At 31.3% G+C, this 21,563-nt stretch overlaps 3 protein-coding genes across 3 annotated transcripts; 1 reads left to right on the top strand and 2 right to left on the bottom strand.

Annotated features, from left to right (window-relative positions):
- Positions 1 to 1,215: 1,215 nt before the first annotated feature.
- On the top strand, positions 1,216 to 2,309 carry LOC108451204 (uncharacterized). The gene is made up of 5 exons (XM_053027465.1): positions 1,216 to 1,233; positions 1,428 to 1,539; positions 1,696 to 1,756; positions 1,910 to 2,053; positions 2,210 to 2,309. Exons 1-5 carry the CDS (start codon positions 1,216 to 1,218, stop codon positions 2,307 to 2,309), a joined length of 435 nt encoding a protein of 144 aa, XP_052883425.1.
- On the bottom strand, positions 2,240 to 6,363 carry LOC108453427 (protein HEADING DATE 3B). The gene is made up of 4 exons (XM_017751526.2): positions 5,225 to 6,363; positions 4,233 to 5,143; positions 3,787 to 3,838; positions 2,240 to 3,606 (listed from the first exon to the last, which is right to left on the bottom strand). The coding sequence occupies exons 1-4, from the start codon at positions 5,441 to 5,443 to the stop codon at positions 2,587 to 2,589; spliced, it is 2,202 nt and encodes a 733-aa protein (XP_017607015.1). The 5' UTR covers positions 5,444 to 6,363; the 3' UTR covers positions 2,240 to 2,586.
- A 2,426-nt stretch (positions 6,364 to 8,789) lies between these two features.
- On the bottom strand, positions 8,790 to 12,624 carry LOC108451203 (probable LRR receptor-like protein kinase At1g51890). Its single transcript, XM_053027463.1, has 7 exons — positions 12,101 to 12,624; positions 11,951 to 12,015; positions 11,219 to 11,457; positions 10,967 to 11,093; positions 10,792 to 10,856; positions 10,067 to 10,358; positions 8,790 to 9,016 (listed from the first exon to the last, which is right to left on the bottom strand). Exons 2-7 carry the CDS (start codon positions 11,997 to 11,999, stop codon positions 8,790 to 8,792), a joined length of 999 nt encoding a protein of 332 aa, XP_052883423.1. The 5' UTR covers positions 12,000 to 12,015; positions 12,101 to 12,624.
- Positions 12,625 to 21,563: the final 8,939 nt, after the last annotated feature.

Below are 21,563 nucleotides of genomic sequence, written 5' to 3'. Positions count from 1 at the left end.
TAAGAATTCTATTACTCTTAAAAATTCAAGATCAGTTACAAATGAGGGGAGGCTCTGCGTTGAGTAAAGATATGATTCTAACGAAAATTAAAAGTATTAATAATTATCATATTTTTATTATTTAATCGAATAATTCGAATAATTGATTAAAATTAAAATTAACTAAATTAATTAACTAACGAACACAGTAAAGAAAAAAACACGAAAGTAATCGATTAACAACCAAAAAGAAAAACAATACTCAATTAAAAATTCGTAAATTATGCTAATATCTCTTTTGAGCATAAGAGCAACTGACTCTGGGTTGATAAATTAAATTTTCTTTCTAATTAAAACTTCTATTATCGCATTAACTCTGCTATGGATTCTCCTGTTAGATTTGATTCTAATTCGATAGATTTATATCGTCATATTTCTAAGATTGCATGCAACTCCACTCAAGCAATATTTACTCTTAAATAGGGTCTATTCAACCTCCGATTTAACCACATCAAACGCAAATTAATAATTTAGAAATATCAAACCAAGAATTAAGCATACATAATTAAGAACAAGAAGCTAAATATTTATTGCATAAAATAAAAATTAAACGACACAATCTATCATACAGTCTATCTCTCCTAAGTATTTAGAAAATTAGTTTATAATTGAAAATAAAACATCTAATATACAATATAATTGAAAAAAAGAAACTCATTATAACTGACTAAGAAATCAACTAAGAGTCTTCAATCTTGACGAAAATCTGCTTCAAAGTCGGTTTCAATAGTATTTTTCGAGTTGTTTTTTTTTTTATATTCTCTGGCAGCTCTCTTCTATCTTCTTATTTTTGTTATATATATGCCTCAAAATGTCCAAACAACTTAAAAATCGTGATTTTTCGCAATTCAGGGTGAAATCCCGTGAAATCGACAGTCTACCACACGTCTGTATGGTCTAGCTCTGTGAAATAGCTCAGCCCATGTGGCTCCTGTAGCTTACTCTAACACTCCAGTTTTTGCTCGTTTTTCGTTCTACTTTATTAAGCATTAAAATATGAATTTAAAATATTAGGGGTATAAAATTCACAATTAACATCGAATAATAACTCAAAAACACAATTAAAACGAGATTAAAACATGTTAATTCTAACAATATGAAAACCAGCAACATTTAATAACGAGTTTAGCTTAGCACAAATTTGGGTTTGGTGGCCAGAGAGATGAAGTAAACACCATGGAAGCTGGATGGCAGGTGAGTTTTTTTCCCATGGAAAATTTCTCATTCATATCATAACCCTTCCCTTGTTTTGAATCACTTTGGCCTGGCTTATCAACTTACTATAATCACATTGGACAGTAAGTTTACTTGATTCCTCCTATATGTATCTCAAACATCTTGTTAAATAATCAAACTATCACGGTTCATATTGTTTGGGGAATGTTTAGAGCGATGGCTATCAAAGAACCGGTTGCTATAACCCTGAATGTCCTGGATTTGTGCAAACCAGCAATAAGTTGGGTCTCGGCGGGAAGATAGAACCTGTTTCCACCTATGCAGGCGAGCAAATTGAGATGAGCATTTATATGCACAAGGTAAAACACATTTTCTTGTTCAAGGCTATTGCTGTTTACTCAGTTTTTTTAGGTCGAAAGTTGTTTTTCGTTAAGATTAGTCATTTCCAAACATAAAATGACCCAATGGAAAACGTTTCAGGACAACCAAAGTGGAAACTAGTGGCTGAGGATACAGGAAATAGATTTAGGTTACTGGCCAGGTTCAATCTTCAACAGATTATCTGACAGAGGAATAACTTGGGGTGGGGAGATTGTTAATTACAGATTACTAGGCCCTCACACTCTACTCAAATGGGAAGCGGCCATTTTCCTAATTAAGGCTTTAAGAAAGCAAGTTATTTCCGAATCATTAGGTACATGAATGAGTCTGAAGCTATAAAAGATGCTGAAAATGTTCTTCCAAATGTGACAAATCCTGAATGCTATGATTTACAAATGGGAAACCTCAACAACTTTGGTACCCATTTCTTTTATGATGGCCCTGGATATTCTGACAAGTGCTTGTAGAGCCATCGCAAATCAATAAAATTGATGCATAATTTCCATTTGCATGCTTAAAAGTTTGTTCTAACCATCCTTTTCAATAATCCCAAGTCCTAGCTTCATGAATCCAGGTGGTTGGATTTTATAATTGTAAGTTCTATTGTTCATAGGCTATCAAGAAATGCTAGGTCTGGGCAATATTTCAACATCAATGTGAACATGAAAGCTACTTCTAAGATTGCAGAGTATTCAAAGCACTCAGGTGTCTGAGGCTAAAGTTTTTGAAGCACAGACTTGCAATCCTTGATAATTCCAGGAGTTCGGTGTAGTACATGCTTGATATATGATTTCCTAACACGGCCAGTATTTGCAGCAAAAACTGCATGTTTGGAAAAGGCTGTTGACCATAAAATGCAACTTTTCAACCTTAAGTTGCCTATGTACATGTTATTAGCATATAAGAGTTACAGATAGATAAACATCAAATATTTGACGAAGAGTATGCAGTCATTTTCCGTGTGAAGCAGGTCATATTAGATTCAAAAATCTAATCTAACTGTTTTCTTTCTTCTTGTATAGACTGGAAGATCCGAGCTGCTGATTCGGTTGCTAATTTGCGGTTATGCGGTACAACCTTAATTACCCGTGTTTGCTGCCCACTAGTATCAGCTTTGTGAGTACATGCCTGAGTTGTGGGTTTGGTTGGAAAAAGAGGAAGTGCATCCCCTTTTGTCCTCTCAGAGGGACTACTTGCTGTACTTGCCTGTATTTCGCTCTCTTTCGACGCAGGCAGTTTTGTAACACAAAATGAGATCGCTTGACTCATCTGACTTGATATGTTGCAAGAACTCTGTTGAGCTATGGTGAAGTTCACATCACCTGTTGATAATCGATTGCCCATTGATTTGACTCCAGTAAACGGGCTCATCTGCTCAACTACTGAGCCGGAAACGGATGGATTCCTAACTGGCGTGCCGTAATGTGGAAAATAGGTCTGACCTATGGGAGGGTTGCCAGGAAGAATCCCAAATCCCTGCTGGTAAGAAGCAGAAACACCATAAGTTGAGCTCAGAAAGTCCCCACCTCCCGTGGCTAGGTTCAGAGGACCACAGCTGCCATAAACCGGTGCCAAGATACCTGCAGTTGGAGGACAAGGCCCTGCGTATGGCTTGTAGACAAGTCCTTCGGAAGGAGACATTACAGGAACTAACCACTGACTTCCAGGTGGAGAAAAACCCCAAGGAGATGATGATCCGGTATTCGTGGCCCTTGATGTTGACAAGACATTTGCTGAGTAAGGCCCATATTTTGGCCGCTGTGTAAGAAGTCCTTTGTGGGTATCACCATTGGCAGAGGGGTGGGGAAGCTTTGCAACTGCATTCTCATCTGCATATTCAATGCCAATCTTTGGTTTTTGAGAACGATCTCTGATTTTAACAATCAATGGAGGTTCAGAAACATTGTCAGATGACAACTTCTTGAATGGAGAAACATCTAAAGATAGTTTGCCCATATAATAGGTATCTTCAAGCAATATCTTTGGTGACGCAGCAATCAACCTCTGAACCTGTGATCCAAATGAATGCAAAGTTCAAATTTGTTTTCTCCAATCAAAGAAACAAGAAACCAGTGCAAGGTAATTTAGTTTTTTATTTTACACGGATGGGGTAAGAAACTAAAAAAAGAAAAAGAAAAAACATAATTTGCTGAAATGCCTAGCAAGTCCAAAATATATTGATCTGTTTACCTTTATTAATCTATGCAACTCGAAGACTTGCATGGCAAAGATTCTTTGTTGGCTGAAAATAGTGACAATTCACAGCAAAAAAGAGCAGTTACATATAAAAGACATAAAAGTTGAACCGAAATTACTTGAAATGACATGAACAGCGATATGTCAACCATTTAAAAAACGGTATGACCGAAGGGTATCTGCAGGGTACACACCTAGTCAACAATTTCTTATCATGAACTGAAAGACACCATGCACATACTACAAAACTTTCACAAATTCTTAGAGTTCATTGTCTCCAATATGCAAAAGCAGGGTAATCGAGTCTGCATTGATTTATGGAGAAAGCTAATGAAAGTGACTTAAAATGCAGCTGTGTAGAACAAAATTCAACATTCCACATACTTCTGATGTTCATTAGCAGAGGTGCATGCACGTAACAACAGAAGTGGGATACTTACTCGATAATAGCTATTCGTACTTTCCAGAAATGCTTTTGACCTATTATTCCCACAATATCATCAGGGCACATATTCAAACAATATACAGACTCCAGCATGGAGGTACTTGGGACCTTATTATGTCTGTTTAGACCCCTGACTTGCGTTGTCCCAGCATTTTTTTCTTCATGAGTTTTATATCTGGTTTCAAGCGCATTCAGACTGCCATTATCAACTTCAAGTGATTGTCTCGAGCATGACTCGTTTCTCACATTGGAAGCATTTTCCAGAGATCTGCCAGATTCATGATGCAACCAAGCATTTGCACGAACCTCACCGTTTAGTATATCCACTGAGCTGATTTTGTTTTCTTTGTTACAGGAATTATGGGGACGTTTTAACGATTTTGAGTTCTTCATTTTGGTTGACAGGTTGGATGATGTATCAGCCAAGTCTTGATTGCTTCGAAACAATCTTCCATTCTCCTCAGCTTGGTTCTCTACATATCTTTTAGACTTTGGACCTACAGAAATTTCATTAGCACTTCGAAGTTGCATTGAAGAACTCAAGTTCAATTCTGGGAAACGTTCCTGATTTTCACCGTGCTTATTGCAACTGCAGCTTCGATCTATTCCGGACAGAACAGAGGTAGGAACCCTAAGGTCATCATCATGCCCTAGCTTCCTTGGAGAAAATTTCTTAAAGTTGGAGAAGTGGGGAGATAGAAATGTACTTTTACAAACTGCAGTAGTTGATGGAGTGGTATCCAAACTATGGTAATCAGTAGCTTTGGGGAATTGATTATGTTGATTTTCTTTTGTGCTACTTATTTTAGCCCCATGGATGGAATAGGAATGGAACTTCTCAGCCAAACTTGAAGGTTCATGGGAGTTTTCGAATGGCATAAACATACTACTTTCATTACCTTCACCCTACAAATATGAATAACCTTCTGATTAAGAAAGGAAGAAAACTATTGCATCATATGGTTTAAGAAAAATCAGCAAACTTACATGGCTTGATGATATTGAAGGAACCAAGCTATTGGTATTATTTGGTGGAAGTGGGAGTGCTGAGTTGAACCGTTGGGAAGGGATACTGAGTTGCTCATAGAGAGCCATTTTGTTCCTTGGAGGTGCCTTTGGCCCCCCTTTCTCTGTATCATTCACATGAAGCCTAGGAAACATTGGACTCATGACCTTTGCCTCATCTTTTCTTCTTCTCATCATCATTTCAAAGCCGTTAACTCACCTCATGCACCATCAAAACAGTAATCCTTCTTCAATCCGAGCTCAATAAAGAACAAAGCTTTGATCACTCGATGGCAACTAAAATTTTCTCAAGGAAACACAATCAGACAGGATCATAAATCTTTTGGCTTTGGCTTTGGATTAATTCAAGAAGACTTGAGAACTCTACCCATCCAAAGATCTTTTCACTGAAAACTCATGGAAACTGCTTTAGAAACAGGAGTTTTTGCTAATATCCAGAACCAAAACACCCCAAAATGAATTTGCTCCAAAAATCAGTAACACAAATTTTCACCAATATCTATCCTCTTACTATATAATAATAATAATAATAATAATAATAATAAACCCTGACTTTTAGCTCAAACTCATACCCAATGCCACCACCCCCACAATATAACATTCGACATTCCTTTTCTTTTTACAACAAAGGAACAAAGCCTATTCGTAAAAGTTCATAAAAAAAGGAAAAAAAGGGAATATTTCCAATAAAAAGTAATAAAAACAAATAAATAAAAGCAGTATATATCAAATAGAAAGCAGAAAAAAACAATAGGGAAGAAGGAAGATAGATTCTTCTGCTAGAGAAGAAGTGTTGCCTTGGAATTCCACAGGATAAGGATCTTTTCTCTCTCTTATCACCCAAAGCAAAAAGCTTTAATCACTGCCATGGAAATCGATTAAAAGACGTATAGACTAAAAAGAAAGAAGGCAATTTTGTAAATTGTGGGTCCAAACTCCTTAACTAAATAATTCACCCTTTGGCCCCTTACCCTTACCCCACACTTCTCTCTATCTTCCTTTCCTCATATAACCCATTTTCTCCATTACCAGACAACAATAAAGATCCTCCACGTCACATGGCATATGTGATATGTCATGTCTTCATTGGGTATTCAGTACATGAAAAAGGCCAAAGAATTTTCAAGAAAAACAAAAACAGATTATTAAATTTAAAAGAAGCAAATCCCAAGGAGGTAAAAAACATGAAAAAGTGACCGAGTTCCTTCCTTGACATGTGAGTAATTAAAGAAGTGGTTTGCCTTTTAATGGCCACATGTTATTTGTTCTTTTCAAAAATCTTGGCCAATCTTTTAACTAAACATACGTTAAAGATCGTCTCTTTTCGAGCATATGTTTTTTGTTTTTTACCTTATTTTTCTCTCATGCTTTTGTTTTTGTAAAACTGGGGGGAGGTTGCGGGGTGTCCCTTTTCATGTGGGAGATTGGACCGTGAATTACACGTACTAATTATAGTGGGTTTGGTGGGCAAATCACAAATAAATGGTGTGGCGTGAAGTTCACGCTCTCTTTTGGAGTTTGGGGTTAAAATATGATCTCTGGTAGTAAGGATAGATATTTCACAACTCGGTTGAGGAACAAAGATTTCTTTGACTCGCTTTGGCTTGGGCTGTAAATAAAATAAATAATTCAATCAGACGTGATTAATTATTAAATATTTTACCTTTCAGAAAAAATTAATAAATATTTTAAATTTCTTTTATCATAATTATTTTTCCAAGTCTAATTATCATTATTTTATTTCATATAAATCATAATAAAATATCATATTTTTAAAATATAAATTTATTTTTATTTATATTATTATATAAATTGTGATATAGAAATGTATTTATTATATATGTAAATTAGTTTAAATTCTATATGATTATATATTTGAAAATGTATAACAACATACATTTTTTAGGACTTTACTAATATAATAAGAGTTACAATTATAAATAAAATACAAATTACAAATAATATATTCCAGATCAATTAAAATTGAAATTAACTTAATACCATACACAATAATGTAAAAATCGGAATATTAATAAATAAAACCTACAAATGAATATGATAAAATATAAACCTAAAATTATTCAAGAAGAAACTAACATATATGGTATTTATTAATGGTGGAATTTGAACATGTCACTCGACATCTTATAACATCAACTTTTACTAGTATATGTCATTTGCAACATGGAACTCTTATTTATTTATAAAATATAAATTTTAAAATAAAATTGAGTCAAGCCCACTTAACTTCTTATTTATTTATTTATTTATTTTAATTTTTTAAAAATTAAAATATGTGTATTCTTTATTCTTAAGAATCTTAAACAACATGGAACTCTAAATTTAACCATTTTAAGTTTAAAGTTTGAAGAAGAATGAACACTAAACTTTTAACTTTCGTTGATTGGATATTAGTTCGATTAGTATGAATATTATTGTTAATACATGAATATATGAGTTTGAGTGTGTTGAAACTTATTTATGAGTTAGGAGGGGTTATAGGTAGTTCTGAATATTGTGTCAAAAAAAAAATATAATCCAAACCTATACTGAGATTATAAAAAATAAAAAAAAAACTTTCAAACTCATTTCAATTACCTGCTTCTTCTTTTTTTAATCTGGTGGTAAGAAGTAACAAGGCAATAAGCTTTTAATATTTAACCCAAGTTGGTAAACAATATTTATTTTCATTTCACAATTTTATTTATTTATTCTAGGTGAAGAACAAATAAATTTAGGTGATGGTCTATTTATTTATATGGGTATTATTATTTATTTAGTGTATGGAAAAAAACTGTTGTTTGCCCAAATAACGAATTGCATTTCAGAATTGAAATTCTTCTATGATGATTTGATATTATATATCAAAAAGAAATAGCTAAAATATTTAATGTAGATTCACTTATACATAATTTTTGTGACATGAAAAAAACCACATGTATTATGTCAATGTTTTTCCATTTTATTAGATTATTTATATTTGAATTTAATATTTTATTTTGATTCCGTCCCACATATAATTAAATAAAGGTTGTGGTTAATTATTTAATTGTCACATGCATTATACTTTAATTAACATTTTCTCTAAATAAAATTCAACATAAAATTGAATCAATTAGGTCTATACCTAACAACGTACAATTCTCAATTTCTTTATATATTTTGCACATTACTAATTTTCTTTTAAAAAAGGAACTTGTCTTTGACCCTTTAAAAGTCCTCTCTAAGTTTAAGATTTTTCTTAAAATGGAAATTTACATTTTCATGCTTACCAGCAACTGTTCAGAAAAAATAATTTGTATTTTGAATATAATTGAATCTCATCTGATAGGGCTATAAAAGTTTAATAATTAAAATTTTAGTCTGATTGAGAATGGAAAATTTTAAAGTCTTAATTATTTTTAAATATGACGTTTGGGTTTTCTTCCAAATTTGTTTTTGTGATGAACTCTTAGTAGAAGTTTGACCTACATAAAATAACCCCCAATCAGGATTTGTTTTTGGTATCATAAATTAGAGGAAGCTTTCATATATACCTCTGCTTATAACCTTGAACTGATGAATGAGATGGCATTTTTACTGCTGCTTGAGTGTCATCCAAGTATCCACTGAAAACGGTACCGAATCCTCTTTTCCCGAGAATTCTTTCCAAGTTGTTAGTCATTCTCTGCACCTCAGCAAACGTGAACCGCCTATTCTTTGACTCCAGTGACGGGGATGAGTTTTGGCGTTGATCATCATCCATATTTGGACCTGACAAAAATCATCATATAGGTTTATAAGCATAATAGAGCATGAAGAAGAAGGTTCAGTATGACGTTCTAAATCCAGAGGTTTTGTTAATGCTGAGGGCAGTTGAGCATGCCAACTCAAGGTTTTCTTATTTTAAGCCACCATAAAGTAGCCAATGCAATTATGAGAACAGCGAATAGTTAAGCCCAGTAGTGTCGAGGATTTTACTTGAGATAGAAACTCTGGCACTGCTCCAGTCAAACTATTATTTGACAAGTCCCTGACATTTAATAGTAAATAGTTAAGCTAATCTCCCATAGAGAGCTAACATTTTAGACTTTTCTTTCTTTATAATTTAAAATAAAAACAATTATAAAAAAAAATGTGAAAAATAACAATTAGATAAAAGTTATTTAATATTTTCAATTAATTATATTTTTATTTTATTTATTTTAATATTATATTATTCTATAAAAATTATTTAAAATTTAATTTTGTTTAGAATAAGATAAAATGTTTAAAAATTAAAAGATAAAATGTAGAATTTTATTTTTATAATTTAAAATTTATAATTATCAAATAATCTAATAATATTCTATAATTAATTTTAAGTAATATATCAAAAATTATAATTTAAATTCAGTTAATTATTCGACTTATTAAACAGCTAATTAAGAAAAAAACCTCAATTTATATTATTCCCTAAACTCCCTCCCTCTGTTAATAAAATCTTTGTAGTATATGTAAATAAAATGCTTCCTCATGTCCACAACAAGAGATTTTTTTATGGAATATACCATGATATTTCCAGATGTGTATATGCAAAAGAAATTCTGAAATCTCTATGCTCAGAAAACTAGTTAAATAAAACCAAATTGTCTTTGATTATCCACGACTCAATCCCAATTTCTGGGTCAAATTTATTATGATACAAAGGAGCTATCGACATCGTATACCTAACACATAAACCTTAACATATTCACATAACCAGTGGAGTTGACCCAGTTTCATTACCAATAGATTTGGCATCATCAACCTTGGATTAGGTGAGGGAATTATTTTAACAAATACTATAATTCCTGTCGATTTCGGCTGACAAACACCTGTTCAATTCTATGACAACGTCATTCATAGTTGGCCTTTTCGTGGAAGTTGAAGATACACAAGCCATTGCCACTTCAACTTCTTTTTTCATTGAGGCAATCTCAAAGTCTCCTTGCGTTCTTGAATCAGCAATGGCTTCCATATCACCATTGGATAACATCAATCTAACCCATTGGCTTATGTGTGTAGCCTGATTATAAGTTTTTGTGGTCACTGGTCGGTTCGTGATTATCTCCAACAGAGCGACCCCGAAGCTATCCTATACACATCGCTTTTCTCCATCAACTTGTTTGATGTAGAATACCCGTGAACTTCAAAGATTATTTCAAGGCAAGACTTAACAAAAACATTCAATCAGAAAAAAGAAAAACATCCGATTAATTAGTTGAGTGGCAAAACCAGCTTTACTTACTCAGGGTCGACGTACCACGGGGTACCAGCAACCACCGTAATGACATGAGTGTCGCCTTCAAGTGGAAACGCTTTGGACAACCCAAAATCAGAGAGCTTAGCATGCAGGCTTTCATTTTACAATAAGTTGGTGCACTTCACATCTCTGTGGATTATAGGTGGTGTGCAACCGTGGTGCAAATACTCTAGCCCTGTATTTCGTTTTAATTTGCTTTATTATTAGTTCACTTCCAACAAAATTAAATGGATGTATATTATTTATCTGCAGTATGCTTGCTGACCTTGTGTGCTGCTTCTAGGGCTATGCCAAGTCTACCTTTCCAATTCAAAACACCACGGCTGCTATCTACAATGATTCAATTAATATCCTAGTTAATATTTCATTATTACTTATTTTTTAATTTGATGCATCCGCTTGTCAAATATAAACTCTCTAGAGTTCCTCAATAATCCAACCTTTGAGATACTCGGCTAAGTTTCCTTTGGCCATGAACTCGTATATGAGTCCCATGTTGCTGCCATCATCACAATACCCTACAATTGTCGCCAAATTTCTATGATGAACTCTGAAAAGAAGTTCCACCTGTTAAGAATTAAAACCCAGATTTCTTAATCACTTTTGTTTACTTCTCGAATTGATGAAGAATTAGGTTATATTTCTTACAAGTTAAAGAGGATTTCATATCAGATCAGATAAATCTCTTATACCTCTGCTTGAAACTGCTTATACCCTTGAACTGGTGATGGAGAAAGCATTTTGACTGCTACTTGAGTTTCATCATAGCCGTGGTAAAGTGTTCCGAATCCTCCTTTACCAACAACCCTTCCAAAATTGTTTGTCATCCTTTTGAGCTGAGCATGAGTGAACTGCCGGTTCTTTGATGAACCCTGCAACTGGTTTGTTTTTCTGGAATCCACCACATCAGTCTTCTGATCCGATGATGAAACTGAAACAAATTCAATACTATTGAATATGGGGAAAAATATTAATTTGGATCCACCAATATTTTTTTTTTTTGTTAATACCGATCATATATTTTAATCTTCCATAAGATGGCTAAAGCAACTACAAGGACAAAAACTACAACTGATGCAACTGATGCTACAACAGGGATAACTTTTCTGTTGTTCTTGTTGCTGCTACTCTTGCATGAATCGGATTTACAAATAGGACTAATTTCTTCATCCATACTTCAATCAATTTCAGTTCACCAACAAAAAGAAGTAATAAGATTTGGAACAAAACTGCTAATTATAGCTAAATAGTTTGCTGATTCCATGTTTAAAAATACGATATTACAAAAAAAAAAAAAATTCAGAATATTGCATTGGACCACAATTTAAATCTGAGAGATGTCTCTCTTACCAAGCCATAGGCATATGAACAATAAAAAATATAAAAAAAAAGGAGAAGAAAATCATAAACTAAATGTAGCTGACCCTGGTTTGCCCTTTCCATGAGTTCTGCTGGAATTGAACCATTAAACATGTTTCTACTCAAATTTCTGCAAAGAACGATGCATCACTTGAGATCATGCTTGATCAGTTATCGTTCTTTCTCAATCAGTCTTAAATTTGTAAAAAACTTACAGCACAGTCAAGAGTTGCAGGTTAGCGAGAAATTTAGGCACTGGTGCAGTCAAACTGTTGTCTGATCAGTCCCCGATAATATATAGCAATAAGTGAGCTTTAAGAAATTTCTTCATCGCCATAAATAGGAGTACCCAGAATTGACACATGAACATGGAGAGTGGAGACATTTACAGATGCTGTAATTGAGAGAGACTGGCTACAGCTGGAGGTACCTTTCCATTCAAATTGCTGGATGACAAATTCCTGATTTCATGGCCCAATGTTTTGCCATTTAACGATAATCGGAAAGAGTAAAAAAATAAATTGAACGAAAATCTTGGTAGGTTGGCCCTTATTAAGGGCGCATGCGATGCAAGACTTACAAAGATATGATTTTTGGTGGATTAGTATCATCGTTGCTGCAATTTAAATCCTTCCCACAAGAATTTTTGAGGAACACAAGGATCTCCTCCCCAGTTTCTCTTCAAGCCATAGATTGATTTTATGTTCAGAATAGCATCAACTATATCAGACGTATAACAAACGAGAATTTGAGTCAGAGGGTGAAAACGTCTATTTATATATAAACGCGCACGTTATGAGTTTTACACAACTTATCATCTTTTTTACGGGTTTGAGATTGTGAGAAATCTTTTACCTCGTAAATCTCAAAGGGATTAAGGATGGGCGGAAGGGTTTAACCACCGGTTCTTTTGATTGTAAAATTTAAATCATTTAAAGGCAATTGGTTGTATACTGTTGTTTTATTCAAATAGTTAGGACTAAAAGGTCTATACCACTGTTCCCCACTATGATAGATGGTGAACACCCCTGGATTCGTTGGCTTGGAGTCTTTCAACTTCTGCAAAGTGCATGTACACATAAAATTGGGCATTGGTCCTTGAACCGAAGAATATAGTCATCGGCTGACTAGCATTTATGGGCGTGCCGGCAGTACTCATCAAAACCAATGGAATAAGATTTCATCATTTGGTACATAAGACAACCAAATTCGATCATAAGTATTTTGTAGAAATCTGTGATAGTGTTAAATGTTGATTAATAAATTTATATTAAGCAAAAAAATCTCATTCAGTTATTTAAAATGTACAAGTTTATATGACATTATGCAGTAGATATTCATCACAAAAAAATACAACGGAACACAAAAGCACAAAGATTTCGCAGTTAAGTTATAACCAGAATTAATGATCATCGACTCACTTTATCGGATGACAAACAGACGCCGCGTTTTGTGTAAAGATGGAGCGATTCTTTTTGTAAGCGAACTGGATAGGGCATGTTATCCAAAGGAACCAACTGTAGATATGATATGAAAGCACCCCATTCCCAGTATTCACTAATTAAACATACAAATACTTGGATTGAAGAGTATTAAAATAGTGATGGCAACATCCATTCGTGATTCAAGTTGAATGACTGTCCAACAATTTCAATATCATATAATTTACATCTTATAAAAGATTTTGTTTAATAAGAAATTGCAGGCCTTAACTAGAACTAACAAGGGAAATCCGACCAGCCCCTCTATCAGCAGTTCCAACTCCCCGCCAATGTTGCATCCAGCAGCTGCACAATAAACGACTTCATCTTAAAGTGTCTTGCAACAAAATCAGCTACCTTGTTCACCTCTCATGGCACATATTGGATCTCTACAGTCCATAACCGACGAAGCACCACTTTAACGGTTTGATTTTTTATAAATTTTTTATTAAAAATAACAATATTGACCTAGTAAAAGAGTATGGTCAAAAAATTTTAAAACTTTATCACCATTACATTTTATTAGGTCGATATTGTTATTTTGTAATAAAAATTTTAAAATTTTATAATTATTTTATAAATTTTGTTTATATTTTTTATGATTTTTAATAATTTTTAAAATTTAAAAGGATTTAATTGATTTTTAGTTTATTTCTAAGGCCTTTGATTTTTAGCTTTATTGATTTCAAAAATTCTAATTTACTTCCAATAGAATAGTAGGGGTCAAATTGAATAAATGTATAAAGGTTTAGAGCTAAATTTGTTATTATACCTTAAATATAAACATCAAATTTTAACAAAAGGGTTGTTTTGCCACAGGTCAAGAGTTAATTTATCCTTTTTTTTGGTAGAGAAACTAAAATGCAATCTAGAATACAAAATGTTTTGTGATACTTTTACTTATCATACATATGATTTTTGGATAAGGTTTCGACTATTGGCCTAAATCTTCTCTTCAATCCAAAAATAAATTGACTTTGCCAACGGTTTTTTTTTGTAAAACTTCTTTTTATTGATTTTTCTATTTTTTTGGGAGTTTACTTAAACATTAATGTATATGGCTTATTTTGAAGGTGAAAATTATTTTCATGATTTTATCCTTTTAAAAAAGTGCATCTCAAGATGAAAATATATTTTTTAGTATGTGTAATCACAAGTCAAATTTTATATAATGCAGGTGAGAATTTTTTCCTGTCAATCGAGTTGATATAAATGAACCCTAAAATCATCCTAAATTTATAAAACAAAGATGAATTAGAAACAAGCGATGAAATCCCTTTTGAGGTTGAAGTTAGATTCATTGTTGAAGGTACATAGATAAATATTTCAACAATTGTACCGGATTTTTGTCTTTAGTTTTAAATAATTATTTCTAAATTCCAATAATTACTTGACTTAATTGAATTGTATTCAATTTAGATTTAACTTTAGGAGAATTATACATTTTCATATTTTACAAGAATTCAACTCCTTCACATATTCAAGTTTTGATATGTATACGAATATGATGAAAATATGTCTCTAAAAAAACAATGTTTAACATCTCCTTTAGCCTTTGTAATATACACAATTTTTTTGTTTCATACTTTAAACTTTTTTTTGTCACTTTTAACTCCTATACTATCATTCCGTTTACTTTGTTAGTGCAATTAACATTTCCTTTAAAAAAAGTACTTGTCATGTGTTTAAAAATCAAAATTAATTTAAAATATCAAAATATGGACAAAAAATCCTAAAATATCTGATTTTTAATTAAATAAACAAGTTTTTCATGTTAATAGTTTTTTCTTTAAAATTATTAAATATATATTTAAAATACATGTTAAATGAGCTTGGACATAACGTTCATTTATTCAAGTTCATTTTGAATATGTTTTTTAATAATTTTATAATTTTTTATATTTTCAAAATAATAATTTAATATATGTTTAAAAAATTTAGATTTTTTTAATAGGATGAAGTTGGATGTGCATTTTCTATATTCATACTAAACATGTATTTTTAAAAAGAAAATTCTTTTTTTAATTTCAAAACAATTAAAAACTCAAATTTTTAGATTTTTTGAATTTTATGATTTTTAGAACTTTCAAAAATTTAAATAAATTTTGCATTTTAATAATTTTTTGCATTTTCGGATTTTTTAGATTTTTAGCCTTTTTTACACGTGCCTTTGTCTATTTGGATGAGGCATTTTTTTAACAAAAAAAATGTGAAATTGGGTAAGAAGATAGACATAATGATAGCACAGGGGACAAAGAAAAAAAAAGGAAAAAAAACTACATTGATACAATCAAAAGGCATTAGCTTTGTCACTTTCAAGAATTATTAGAAGACCTATAGGAGCATATGTCAAAATATTAATTCCCTCCATCTCTACAAGTACTATTTTGACAATTTGATTTGCGACCATATTAGTTTTATTTGAAACATGTCAATATTTGAAACTTTATAGTTTTTGTTAGATTTATCTAACTATTGTGGAACTCAAATTAGTTGTGTTACTCCTTTACAAAGCATGAACTACTTCAAAACTATTTGTGTGAATAAATGTATAAACTATATGTGGATTTTTTTAAATAAAATTAGTTGGAGTTAGTTATTGTTTACTTCTATGGTTGTAGTGATTGTAACTGTTAAATGTCAATTCCGTAATACTAGAGGGCTGAGGCCTTTCCAGACCTACCAATCATAATTGTATATGTATCATGTTAAAAGATATGATAAAATACAAAGACCAAATGTGAAATTATTCCTTATTCTTTGTATGCCTTCCATTCTTCCACCCAACCACCCACGTGAAAAGAAAAAGGGTAACTGCCAACATTGAGGACCCAGCGTCTACTGTGGCCTTAACGTATGTTGTTTTTATATATGTTATAAATAAATTTTAAAATAAATGGAGAGTGTGTGGTTTTTGGAATACATCAGTTTAGGAATTAGGATACCGATTTTTTTTTTTTTTTTTTAAATAAAGATACAAAGTAAAAGATTTAGACTCTCAAACGAAGATATTTAAACAATTAGTACAATCGATTTGAACACTTATTTATTTTTAATTAAATAAATTATTTAAAAATTAATTAAACTGTCAATTAAAATAAATTTTATGTTGATTCAATCGGTTATTGGCTATTTATAATTCAAATGTTTTAATTTTTTTATTTAAACTAATATTCTAATTGATTCCAACAAATATGGTGGAGAATTTTAATTATAAAAGCAAAGTTAACATGAGATTTTCCCTTTTTTGTTTATGGTAACCCGAGATTTAATTGATAATAATATTTTAACAGGTTTAATCACATGGTGATAAAAAAGATGGATAACATACATTTAAGAAGAATATTTTAACCGGTTTAACCAGAGATTTTCCCTTCTGAGCTGGATCTGTTTCTTTTGGGCTGCTGTTTATTGTTCTTTTCGTTTTGTTTCAGGCTTTGACTTTGGGCCTGTTTTCTTGGACGGTTTTGTTTCTTTGGTTTCCGTTTTGTTCTGTTTTATGGACTGCTCATGTTTTGGTTAATAATATGATCTAGATGTTCTCTTTCAAAAAAAAAAATTAGAAGAAGAATATAAAATAAAGGGTAAAATCCTTAGTTAGTCATCCAAATTTTAGGGAACTTTTATTTTGCAATCTTATCACTCAATTTTTATGACACTTTTATTTTAGTCATCCAAGCGTTAAATGTCTAACGACGATTAATTGTGTATGTCACATCATATTTACGCACTTATTTTAGTCACACAACTTCTAAACCGCTTTCATTTTAGTCACCCAAAAAATATTTTTTAAGCATAGATTAGGGTAAAAAATAAATAAAGATTAAAGTGAAAAATGTAGAAACTAAAATAATGCATTAAAAAATTGTCAAATTGTACTTGTTTACTTTCTTGGTGAAACTTCTAAATTTCTTTTTATATTAAAATTTAAATTTCAAAACATTAAAATTAATTAAATAAATTATTGAAAAATTTATCCCTTGTCGACAATCTATTATTATAATATTGAAATTAATTAATTTAATTTCTTTCTAAAATTTTAAATTTTATTTTATATTTCTAAGTTAAAATCAAAGTCAAATAACTCATATTTGATAATTATCTACAAAATAAAAATTTATTCTGATTATAAAAAATAATCTTCCCTACTAAATTAAAAATAAAAAAATCATTACAATTAATTTAATTAATTAATTTTATTTTTCATACCAAACAGAAATATAATTTTTTAAAGCAGTGATGCCATGTTAAATTCCAACCTAAAATTAATTATCGCATGAAACTAATATAAGAAAAATACTAATAAGGTTATTTTTTTTAATATAATGACTTGTATAGAGCATTAGTTGAATTATTTTTGTCAAACAACAGTATTATATCAAAAACTAAAACTTTGTAAATTTATAATTAGTGTTAAGAAATTATTATGTGCTTTATTTATTTTATAAATATCAATCAAAACACAAATGAGGGTTTCTATGAATCTTAAAAATCAAAATATTGTCTATAAAATAAAACCGAAATAAAATTTCAGAGAATATTTTAAAGTATATTCCAACCATAATAAATAAATAAAACAAAAGAAAGCCAAAGAAACAATACTAAATTTTATAACGTGAACACTATATATTAAATAAATAATTAACAATGAATATTATAAAATCAATATATTTAATAATTGATGTTTACATGATTGATATGCGATGTCCGCAATTCACTGATAACCAATTCCAGTTTTTAAAATAATCAAATGTTTTTGTGGCCTAAGATATCGTGAGAGTCATGTAGAGATGGTTCAGTGGGGACATCAAAGATGTACACCATCAAACTTGATGGACAAACACGTGAGATTATTTCCTACGTAAAATGGTTTTGTGGCTAATTCCTCCGTGGCCTTCCACCACATTAAAAGCTAGCCGTTGCTTTCTGGCAGCACCGCCTGCCCCGCTCAACTTTAATTGCTACGTTTTTCAGCCAGCGCAGATATTTTGCGACATAGCGTTGTGCGCGTTTTCATTCAAGTACCGACAAAAGTTTGAAAATAAAATGATCCAATCATTGATTGTCATGCCAAGTGCCAACAACCTATTTGTTAAATAAAGAAAATCTTACCAGTGACCCAAAAATTTCATAAAGATACTTCTTTTTTTGTCAAATAAAGGAACTAATATTCATTAAACTGAAATTTAAAATATTATTTGATACAAGATACAATCCTGCATTTCGTTAGCTAATAGAAACATTAAGCAATTAAGAGTTCTAAATAACCAAAACAAGTTTCGAACAGAAATGTCATCGACCATACATTCTTCAAGTTGAAAGTTGCTTCCAAATCGAGCTAAGGTATCTACACACTTGTTTCTTTTTCGAAAAACATGCTTGGTGACCTAGAAATCGTATTATAGATGAGTATCATTCACTAGAATAAATAAATATTATAGATTTTATCTGTGGACATTGTTGACTTGAAACTATCAATAATTGCATTGAACAAAACATGAGTATGAAAAATAGAACGAAAAACAAGGGGCATCAAATTGATCATGTAGTTCGGTTTTCCTAAATCTGCGAAGTCTAGTTTAGTGAGATGAATTCACTATCTTTGAAACAAATACAACCAGGAAACCTTGTTCTAATACATCCAGTGAAGAATATTCACTCTTATATCTCAAAAACTAGATCTTTTACCACTAAACTCTCCCTATAAGAACTTAGTTTGTAAAACCAACAACAAAAGGTTTTACCGTCTCAAATGCACTCACAAAACAATGTTCCTCTATGAACTCATAAGTATTCTTTCTACATAGTTCTAACTTATACAAGCGTCTAATATACAAGAGTTCACGGCTTGCTAAAATAAATATAAATTACAATCAATATCCCACTAAAATAGCATCATAAAAAGGTTATACAAATAGCCTATAGAGTCTATAATAAATCAAAGATCTTCAAGATAAGTTTTCAAATTAGTCCTTATTCAATTCCCATATTTTATAAGGTTCAATTGCTTGATCCTATCTGATCAAATCTTCAATGATTTGTTTTCTACAAGATGGATCTTCGAATATGGGCCAGCACAAGTCCACAAAATCATCTAAGTCATTGTCCAATTGATTTGGTTGAAAAGATTTCAAACTCCAAACAAGATAAGTTATACTACTTGTCGATGTGCTAGTAAAAGTGGCCACTTCTTTTGGCACTTAAATAGCCACTTAAAAAAACACTTGCCTCAACAATAATGTGACACCCCACTCTCGACCCAATTGTTGGATCTGAGTGTGTGATATAACATTACATTACCAAAGTAACTCAAACTGATTCAATATAACTTTAATATGTTTAATCACATTTTACAATTACATAACCAATAAATCATTTAACCAAATTCTTCACATGCATTCACAAGATCTAAGACCATATTTCATCTAATTACGAGGTTATGTTAAATCAAAACCAGAGTTAAGACATGAATCTAAACTCATTTGTAAAAATTCAAGGTTATGTCTAGACAATTCATATTTTAATTTTGGAGATTTTTGTTTCGATGTTAACATTATTAATACGTTTACACCTAAAACTCACTAGATCACATTTTTGTCAACATTTTTCTTGCTTTCACATAATTTAGTTTTGATGCACCCATATTGGCATGTAATTTACCATATCCAAATCATGTTTCATATTAGCATCAGTGTCTCATTTTGGTTTCATAAATGATCAGCATGCCATTTTTACATTTTAATCCATATTAACCAAATCGGATACAATAACAAATACTCAGATCAATCCACTATCACATTAAATGGGCACCGAAGTGCTAATCAGGCATAAATGTATCGATCCTACCAATCACACCAGAATACACGTGTACCCCCAGGGTATTTGAGCTAGTGATACATTCTCGACCCCTAAGGTATTAGAGAACTATCACGATATATACACGCATAGAACTGAATCAACCACTTATCAATATGGACCATATGGCATACCAACTATACCCTGACTTTATCTAACAACATTAATAAGGCAAATTACATTATTAATCATCACATAATATTAAGCAAGCATATACATATACAAATTACATACCAATGATCTTAATCAAGTATACGCATACCTTTCAAATACAATTATATCAATAGTGTACTATTTTCAATCATTTGACAATTCAAGCATAATACATTTAATTATTTAACGAACTCGAATTAGGAGAACACAAATCAAAATTGTTCACTTGTCAACAACTTTAGTCTTCCCTTTGTCCCAAGAAGATCCCACGTCGTCTTTAGCTATGTAAATTAAATCTGAATACGAAAAACCCATTAATCAAACGATTCAAATATATGTTACGACGTTTTAAACATGAATGCGTCTATTACAATTTGGTCCCTAAATTTCCTAATATTCGAAACACTCATATCTCACATTTCACCCGTTCGAACTTAAAATCAGCTTAATAAATATAGTACAGGGACCTCCTACAATTATTATTTACTACCAAACCTCAAAATTTTCATTATTTACAATTTGGTCCTTAATAATATATAATTAATCAAAGGATTTAAACTTAATTTGGCACTTCTTTTACAATTTCAACATGTTTTCCCACTACCTAGCTTCATTATACATGCATGAGTTAAAAATTCTAACCTCGAAATTTCCTAAGATTTTTACCAATGGAAGTTTACACTAAATTTCACTAATTTATCAATGAAAAAAATTGAACGTCGATAATGACAATATAAAATGATCACAAAGAAAAAGAAAAAAAATAAGAACACACTGATTTTATGTGGAAACCCTTTTGAGAAAACCACGAGTAGAAAAGAAGAAATTTCACTAATGTTAAAATTTGAATGATGCAATAGGAGTTTCGACTTCTTCTATTTATAAGTTGAAAAACTTTATTTTAATTAATGTTAAATAGAAGGATAGAAGTTCTATATGGATTCTACTTGTACAATAAATATCAAATAGAAGAAGTGTACTTCTATATAGATTCCACTTGTGCAACCTGTACCGTACAGATCCCCCTATTTTGCCACTGTATTTTATTTCTTTAAGAGGAATTTGGATTACACAACTTTAACAATCAATTTGAACAAATGGTCCTCAACATCTAACATCTATAACCAAAATTCTATTGATAATTTAGAAGAAAGAATTTACAATTGCCTTGGTGAAGATTCAACAATGG

Source organism: Gossypium arboreum, chromosome 5 (assembly GCF_025698485.1).
Source record: "Gossypium arboreum isolate Shixiya-1 chromosome 5, ASM2569848v2, whole genome shotgun sequence".
In the NCBI taxonomy this organism is placed as follows: domain Eukaryota; kingdom Viridiplantae; phylum Streptophyta; class Magnoliopsida; order Malvales; family Malvaceae; genus Gossypium; species Gossypium arboreum.
Note: the sequence above shows the minus strand (reverse complement) of the source record. Positions and strands in the feature narration are given on the sequence as shown.